Source organism: Ornithodoros turicata, unplaced genomic scaffold, assembly GCF_037126465.1.
Source record: "Ornithodoros turicata isolate Travis unplaced genomic scaffold, ASM3712646v1 Chromosome15, whole genome shotgun sequence".
Classification (NCBI taxonomy): Eukaryota; Metazoa; Arthropoda; class Arachnida; order Ixodida; family Argasidae; genus Ornithodoros; species Ornithodoros turicata.
In genome coordinates this window covers 1119577-1128560 of record NW_026999318.1, presented here as the reverse complement: position 1 = coordinate 1128560, position 8984 = coordinate 1119577, and the positions used below count along the sequence as shown (strand labels likewise).

At 45.0% G+C, this 8984-nt stretch overlaps 1 protein-coding gene across 1 annotated transcript; it reads right to left on the bottom strand.

The window, feature by feature from the left end:
* Positions 1-2243: 2243 nt before the first annotated feature.
* LOC135372427 (uncharacterized) lies at positions 2244-6331 on the bottom strand. The gene is made up of 2 exons (XM_064606039.1): positions 5895-6331; positions 2244-2676 (listed from the first exon to the last, which is right to left on the bottom strand). Exons 1-2 carry the CDS (start codon positions 6270-6272, stop codon positions 2377-2379), a joined length of 678 nt encoding a protein of 225 aa, XP_064462109.1. The 5' UTR covers positions 6273-6331; the 3' UTR covers positions 2244-2376.
* Between the last annotated feature and the right edge of the window lie 2653 nt (positions 6332-8984).

Below are 8984 nucleotides of genomic sequence, written 5' to 3'. Positions count from 1 at the left end.
GTATAGACATGTAAATTTGGCATCAATTTCAAGAGCACGCTTCGACCGACACGCCGGTACCTCATATATCTCAATGGCATGTATAGGAGAGGTACAACGCAAAGACAAATATGAGCAAAATGTGAATTTTGTCGCAACTTCGGTGACTTTTAGTTGAACATCAAAATAGAATTGACCCGTGCTGTTCACGCACACTGAAAGTCGTTGTACCTGACATATTGTACGAAAAAAATCTATAGTTTGGGACCGTCCGATGGCGAGGAATAAAATGTCAAAGTCGCTCCGCCAGAAAGCTCCGTCGCCGAGTCAATTTCTTTGGGATTTTTCCTTTTTTCTGACGGACCACAACACATAGAGCCAAAATATTTATTGCTCCTGTGTGTATGCGTGCTGTGGTACAACATATATTTTTCCAAAGGAAATCGGTGATGGTGTCCGGACCACCCTGCCTGAGTTGAGATGGAATTACCCCACTGTACTTTACTTTGTCTCTTATTGTTTACCTCGACCTGAATGTCACCTGTACTCAACTTTTTTTGCCAGAAATGCCTTTCCTATCACCTGTTCAAGTGAGCTTGCGACTATAAACTGATGATGATGATGATGATGATTGAAAGAAAAAAATGGGGATTCTAACTATAAACGTAGATACTCTAGACACAGGTTTTATTGCTTCGTTATCCGAGTCGATAATCAGGAACTTGGCAAACGAAGGTTATTGAAACTAGTGGTTGTGGATCAAGGAAATTCAATGGTCATTCCCCGGTGCGGCTCCGTTTAGGTGCCGATCTGTTCTTTTTGGAGTTGATATTATCTATAAGGAGATACAGGTACGTTCAGTGCAGTAGGTGTGTCGCCCACCATCGAGCCCAACTGAGGGAGTGTGTCCTGCACACTAACACATGTCTCTGCACTATAGCCAAGTGCAGGTTTCTAGAGAGCGAAAAGAGCTGCACGAGGTTGACCCTTGCCGCCAAAGGTGGTGAGTAAAGAAAGGAGAGGAAGGAGATTCATATGGGTGTTTCGTTTACGTACTGTGTACTCCCGCTAGCCAACGACGGTGCTAGCCAGCCACGTGTCCGCCTTTTGTTGTTGTGGCTCTTATGCGGTACATAATTGTCACAAAAAAGGCGTACGCCTCCCGTATCCAACAAATCATGGGCGACAACGATGTCATTCGGGATGATGGTTGGCTAGCAGCGTGCTGTGCAGTGAAGTTCATTTCTTAGAGCGCTGTTAGTTTCCCCTCTTGCCGATATAACAATTTCTCTCTTTTTTCTTACCTGATCTTCCAATCGTTTATAACGCAATTTCGTGTAACGTTGTGGCGTTTTGGAGCATAGAGGCAGAAAATTTGCAGATGAACCTTTGATGCCTATGGCCCCTTCACCGATGTCGTCCTGACATTCTCATACGTGCTGACACTCGAGGAATTCCATGTAACGTTTTAGTGTTACGGAGCATTTCGTGTTCAAGAGCATAGAGCCAGGAAACCCGGAAAGCAAACTTCGACGTCTTCGTTTCCTCGACCGATTTTGTTGGAGCATAGGGCGTCTGAAATCAGATCCAGAAAACGTGCCGAGCAACCTTCGATATCTACGGTTCCGCCACCAATTTCGTCCCAACTTCCTCGTGCACGGCGGACACTAACAATTTCGCGTAACGTTTCAAACTTGCAGAGGAACCTTTGACGTCTACAGCATAGCATAGAGCTGGAACCTGTCCAGAGCAACCTTTGACATCTGCGATTCCTTCACAGATCTCGTTCCGACGTACGTTTACACGTTTGAGCGTTACGGAGCATATGGTGTCCGAGGTCAAAGCGGGAAAATCTGTAGAGCAACCTTTGACGTCTCCGGCTCCTCCACCAATATCGCCGCGACGGTCTCGTACACGCTCGATCACCAAGCAACGTCGCCTGCAAGACGTTATTCAGGTGCTTGAGAACTGTCAACTATAGTGGAACGACTTACCGCTCAAAGTCACCTCATTAACCAAATTAGGAAAGTCAGCAACGTAAATTCTAAGCCGAAAACATCGTCGACTTTAACTCAAAGCCCTCTACCCCTAATTCATTGTTACAATCATGCACTGATTTGTTATGCCAACTTCTGATATACATTAGTTCCGATCTACATTGGTTATGCCAGCTTCCGAACTTACCAGTCGTAGAACGAACTGTAAAATCCATACGCACCCAAATGCTCAGTGAAAATAGAGAGAATGAAAATACACCTTCCAAATTGCGAGATAATAGTGTATTTGGAAACTCTAAATAATGAGTGAGCTAGCGCCCAATCGTGACCTATCTGTAGAGTTCTGGATTAGGCGTATGCAACAGTGAGGCCACACATCCAGCGTACTTAATAGTCTACATTAGAGGCCAACAGGAGACAGGGTATCGTTGTTGATATCCACGTACGCTTCTGAGTCATTCGTGATTGGGAAAAACGACCCGTTCAGGAAGAGCCTCAGCAGAGATGAGGCGTTGCGGGCGTAATCAATGCTTTGGGCTTCTTGAAAGAGACGCCACGACACCACGCCCAGGACTGAGGAGACGCCCATTAGGGCCAGCAGGGAGAGCAGGAGACTCCGCGCAAAAAGCGAACACCGACTCCCACCAAGGGGTGAAGCTGTATTCGCATGACGATGGTTTCCGCTGAGCACCTCGGTAGACTGCGAAAGAGTACATATTCGCATCATAAAATAACACGATATCATGGCACGCGTTTAAAAATACATAAAAGGAATATTGCTGATCCTTCGGCAACGTTTCAAATGTTAGGGGACCTTCATGTCCATGTCGGTCAGCTGGGCCACCAGGAGGCTGATAAGTTTCTTCTATTTTCATTTTTGATTCGCATGTATATATTTGTTGAATGCTTGTTTTAAACGTGGTCAACATTCCTGTGCCACCTCGCCGCCATCACCTTAACAGGCACAATCGACCTCGCCGCAGCGAATTATTCCCGCCTATCTACATCACCATTTTGACTTCAACATAACTTTTAAAAACATAACTTGAACATAACTTTTAAAACGCACTCTCCGAGCTCCGCAGAAGCTGCTCAGCCGGGCTTCACGCTGCACGTATGCGGCAGGCTTGGGACATGTCACGTGCCCTGAGGATCAATAAGAATGGTGCAGCATTTACCCATGACCCTGAATGGGACCTAGCATCAATATAGTAGCTTCAATACCCGTTTGGCCATCCTGTGTATATATGTGAGTCGCTCAAGCGAGACATTTTCCTCGACATCGCTTTCAAGTCATATTAGTTACGCTACACGCTGTTTCTAATAGTCAACCAAGACGACAGAGGAACATCCTTATTCCTCTCTTATCGAACACTGACCGACTAAGCACGGTAAACAAACAACACCTAGAAACAAAGCCTGATCGCATAAAGAACGTGACGTAAAAATTCCGCCAATCCCGACCGTGCTTTCGGAAATCGTACTTATAGGGACACGAGCCTCCAAGGGCGGCCACTTGTATCCACAGAAAACCTGTGTTTGAAATTCTCTGCTGCGATTGGCTGACATCCAGACTTAGTACGTCTGCGTGCGAAAGAGTGAGAGGAGTTATTAAGCAGGCGATCTACTACCCTAGTCAGACGGCAAACCCAAAGCCGTTAGCAGAACGGCAGATAATTCACCTGTAATCCAACCATCAATTCGAATGACATCGTTCTCTGCCCTGATTTTTTTGAAAATTTTCAACAAATCAGGGCAGAGGACGATGTCATTTGAAATGGGAAGACAATATAAAGCGCAAAAACGGTCCCATATTTTTCTCAAGACCCATTTTCTGGAAAGCCTGTTTCACTTTTACTCTACAGGTTCAAGTTTGCGAAGTTAACTGCAATCATTTGAGAGGTTGCATATGCGAATAGCGGTTGAACTATGTTTTCATGTAGGGAAGGAGGGAGAGGAAGCATTAGGCAGGCTTTCTGTATCTATGTGGCGTTGGCAGAACCCAGCAGCTCATGCGCGTAGCGCCTGTCACATCGTCATCCATCTCAGTCCTCTACCCTATTGGCCAGGGATGGAACGCCCACAACAAATGCTCATAGCTGCTTCGAAAAACGGGTATTACGAAACTGACACTAATAAATTAGTTAGACGGCAAACAGGCTGGGAGGCGTACGTTGTCACAAAAAGGCTTACGCTTCCCGGTTTCAACAAATAAAGGAAGATATCGACTCATCCGATATTATTGTTGGGCTACCGGAGAGGTTACGACCGTTCCGTTTACGGCCTTAAAGGAGCAGCCAACGTGCCGGGGACCATGTTGCGTCACGACATCCTTTCGTTCTGCGATGCGCTCTCTCCACGAGGAGTGGAGGATTTTTGAAAGGTCTACGGAACAGAGGGCCTTGCGCGCTCTCTGTAGGACACCTGCGCGCATCGTTCTTTTTCAGGAGCTCATTTTATTCGTTGCAGAACACCACGCAGTTAAATAAAAAAAAAAGAAACTGGGGTTACTTCACTGGGGTTACTTCAGTGCACCTTTAAGTTTGCCGTCTGACTAGGGTATTAGAGACGAAGTATGGCTGGTTTATAATATACCGCGTGACACAGACGAGCGAGCGAGCGCAACGACGTTGACTGCCGTGCGCGCGTCGCTGAGTGTTTATTCTCGGACGCAAAAGCGCGTATGGCGTGGACTAGCGTATCCCGGCAGGTGATGGGCGCGCTCCGCGCCAGAATAGAACATGCTGCACCGCAATCCCTTAAGCGACTCGCCATGCACTCCCTCCTGCTCCAGGTCTCTTCTCCCCCCCCCCTCCCCGCTATTTCGTGAAATATACGCTTGTCTCATCACCCATCACAGTATTGAATACAGGACCGCATTTAAAGTAAGCAAGTAGTAAGTAGTAAAGAGGTAAGTAGAAACGAGCTAGGAATTATTGGCTTGCCTCATCCTCCATTAGCGGTATTAAATACAGTGCCGTATTTAAAGTAAAGGGCGTAGTTCCGTAGACTGGCTTATGGCTGTTTTTAATTACCCGGAGTGTTCAAAAGCGAAATAATGTACTGTAGTGAAAGAAGACTATATAAAGAATATAAAAAAAAAAGAATTACAAGAATGTCTGGTCTAGAAGCTTTTTATATGCATTTCAACTACCCCATCTGATATACTTCTAGCACAGGCGAAACACGGGAGTGCTAAGCCTAACGGATTCGAAACTTGCCATCTTGCGAGAGGTAGAGTCGTTGAAATGGGCTAAATCACCCTACTTTAGTGAGGTTAGTCCAGGTTAGGTTCTACAGATTGGGGAGAGGTCTGGGGGTCCCCCCCCCCCTCCGGGTCAGAGTCGGGTTAGGTCAGAAGGTCCTCAGCAAAGATGACGAATCGCTTTGAAGAAACGGGCGATAAAATTTAATATTTATACGTTTGGCACGTTATACGATGTTGATTTTTGTTTGATTTCATCCGTGATTTTCTCAACTTTCTGGTAAAATCATCTGTTATCTGATGTCTATTTCCGTTTGTTAAAAAAAAAGCCATAAGCCAAAGTAAAGAGCTCTAGTGCACGCTAAAAATTCAGTCGTGACATATCTGGTGGAACAGATAACTAACATTCCTGTGGCGATGTCATCCTTGCGGTCCACTGCTTTATGCATTAATTTCATTACTTGATTAAACTAACAAAAATCTTACTTATGTGGCAAATGTCTCTTTATGGCAATAGAGGTATACACATATTGCGCAGTTGCAAATACGTCTCGTTGTGGTAACGTAACCAAGTAATTTTCGTACACTTCTAATATCTCGAGAACTCTAAAAATGTATTCAGTGGCGAGACACGTCCTTTACCACATAGCATTTGCCATTTAACCACGTCATCTATTTTGGGACGACACAGTGATTTTGAAACATCGACTAACCCGCAACGGCGGCGATCTGGGCGGCGACCTGACTGGACTGTCGTTCAAGATGCGCTTATCGTCGCCACCGTCGTTCCGAGGCTCCGAGCATTCTGGAGAAACGATCCTGACAGATGGTACTGCCACTGGTGTCATGATCTCTCGCTGCTGGAGTGATGCATGTGTCGTGGGCAGTACCTTTACCGCACCTGGCGCAGGGTCATGCCTCTTCTTTCCCGCGTTGTTGATGTCAATCACTCCATCTACTTGCCCTCCACAAGGGGTGTTTGTTCCCACTGAGCGACAGCTGACTTCTGGCTGTTCGCCTACGGCTTCGGAAGACACCAGATGCTCCTTCATGCCGCCGTCCATTCTGAGTGATCCTGACCCATTTCCCATCGCGGCCTTCTAAATATGGTTCTCTTGCTGCTGCTAAGTGGCTGTACAGCAAATGTATCCTCGCGCTACAAAGCCACCCGTGCACGGACGTGGCTAATTAGTGGCGATGACGATATTAAGAGAGCCCAAATTGTGTCACCAGGGTGACTTTTCGGCCTCGTAGAAATACTATATATAGGATGAGGCAAATAGCTGTTTATATAACTTTTGTTGTTAATATCACGTACATGGTGATATGGATACGGTAAGACCTGTAACATATCCCAGCGAGCACTTGCAAAGTCGTAATTGGTTGGCTTTATTATAAAGCAAATAACTGTATCGCGCTAACGTTGCCCAAACTGGTGCATCGGGCTCTTACAGACGCTTGTATACTCCGATATCGGCGACGAAGTGTCTATATGTGGGTAACCGGCAGCAATTTTACAGACAGTGTCTGCAGAAAATTTAGGTTCCAGAAGGGGTTATCGCCACCGCAAATTATCACGTACCAGATCTAAATGTATCCACATGGAATATAACTTGTCATGAGTTGACATCTGTCATTAAGTTGAGCTGTGCGGCTATGTGTGTCTTCGTGGGGACCCTGCACTCTTAGAAATGAACTTCACCACATAGCACGCTCCTAGCCAACCACCATCCCGAATGACAACGTTCTCGCCCCTGATTTGTTGAAAACGGGAGGTGGAGCCTATTTTGTAACGGCATCTAATTATTCACGGCACAGAATAGGCTCCCCGTCCCGTTTTCAACAAATCAGGGGCGAGAACGTTGTCATTCGGGATGGTGGCTGGCTAGGAGCGTGCTATGTGGTGAAGTTCATTTCTAAGAGTGTGCGCTCCAGAATCAGATGAACCTTTCCAGCTGCAACGTGGCACATAATAAAGCCCCGTCAATGCAATTTTGTTTTCGCAGGTAGGTCATACGGCCATGCGGTAAGTACGATAGTGTAAGGAACCACTGAACGGCAAATTACTTAAAATTATTCAATTCACTTTCATTAAATGTTTTCTGGTAAATGCAAGATCGCAGAATTGGAGCCAGTCATTATCCTAATCCATCGTGCTTATTAAATACCCTGAGAAGCAAACGTACCTTGAGATATAAATTCCCTAGTTTTATTTATTTGTTTATTTATTTATTAGTCATCTCTATTAGAAAGTACATACATGTTTACATACAGGTGGAGAACCCAGTATGAAACAAAATCCCTGTTAAAGGGTTCTGCATAGCGATTAACAAATCCATCAAAGACAGTTCACCAAGCATTAACATACATTAATTCGGCATCACACTTCTAGAAGGCTTCTAAAAACTGGTTAGAAGACACTAACAGTAGCAGTAACACAGCTAAACAAAAAAGCGATCCGTATAACAACTCATTACATAGGTAAAGAAGATAGCAAGAAGTTTTTAGTTTGGATTTTAAACGCTCTGGGGCTAGCAATCCTCCTTATTTCAGGTGGTAAATGATTCCACTCGCATACACTGCGGAAAAGAAATGAGTGCTTACCGTAATTAGTTTTTGTTAGTGATAGATTGAGCAGGCCCTCCGCTCCAGCCCTGCTTTGACGTTTTACCTTCAAATGGTTATAACTAAGCGTTTCTGATTCTAAACAGCCGGTAATATACGACCGCGCGATGAGTAGGACGTTATGGGAAATTACTTGTTGAATACTTAATATTCTGTAATTAATCATCACAGGAGAAACAGGGAACTGATATGGTAAACTAAATATAAATTTTATAGCACGATTCTGCAACACCTGCAGTGCCCGTAAGTGAGAATTATAAGTAAGGCCCCAGACTGGAGCACAGTAAGCGGTATGAGAATGGACAAAAGAAAAATATAAGCTTAGGAGCACTGAACGAGGAAAGCATTGTCGTGTCCTGACAAGTGCACTAATGCCACAAGAAATTTTGTTAGAGATATGCCTAATATGCGACTGAAAGCGGAGGTGCTTATCGAGCACAACACCAAGAAATTTTGCTTCATTACTAAAACTAAGTAGCGTACTGGTGACAGATAGTCGGGACGGGAGAGTTACGCGACGCTGCGGGGAATGAAATAGCATACAAACAGTTTTATCAGAGTTTAACTTGAAATGATTGCTGCCACACCATTATTCCAAACTATCTAAATCAACCTGTAGTCTATCCATCAGTTCTTCTGTATTCTGGCCTGTGATAAGTAAGGTAATATCATCAGCGTACAAGAACACACCGGAATGTACGATATGATTAGGAAGGTCATTTATCTATGTTAAGAAAAGCAGAGGCCCTAAAATAGATCCCTGAGGAACACCGACGTTGAGTATCGTAGCAGGCGATAGTGCGCCATCATATCTGACAACTTGTGTGCGGTCAGCAAGATAACTACGTAGATGGTCATGGGCGGGTCCACATATTCCATAGCTGGTAACCCAAGCAGCAAAATACACTGAAAGTCGAGTGCAATAGAGGTGGACGGGTAGGTGAAAGGCCTTGAACAGATTCGTGAAACTACAGAACACCGATAAGACACACACCGTCCACCCCTATTGCACTCGACTTTCAGTACATTGTGCTGCTTGGGAAGTTTCGACAAAAGGGTTCTGTGATTCACGCAATCAAAAGCTTTGGAAACGTCAACAAATACAGATAAAGCAACACCGCCAGAGTCAATTGATTGCTTGATACGTTCGACGAAATTTATGAGAGCACTCACAGTCG

Coding starts and splice junctions, on each gene's coding strand:
- LOC135372427 (XM_064606039.1), bottom strand. CDS start 6,272: ATGGGAAATGGGTCAGGATCACTCAGAATGGACGGCGGCATGAAGGAG. Junction 2,677..5,894: donor CCAGATCGCCGCCGTTGCGG/GTTAGTCGATGT, acceptor ACTCTTTCGCAG/TCTACCGAGGTGCTCAGCGG.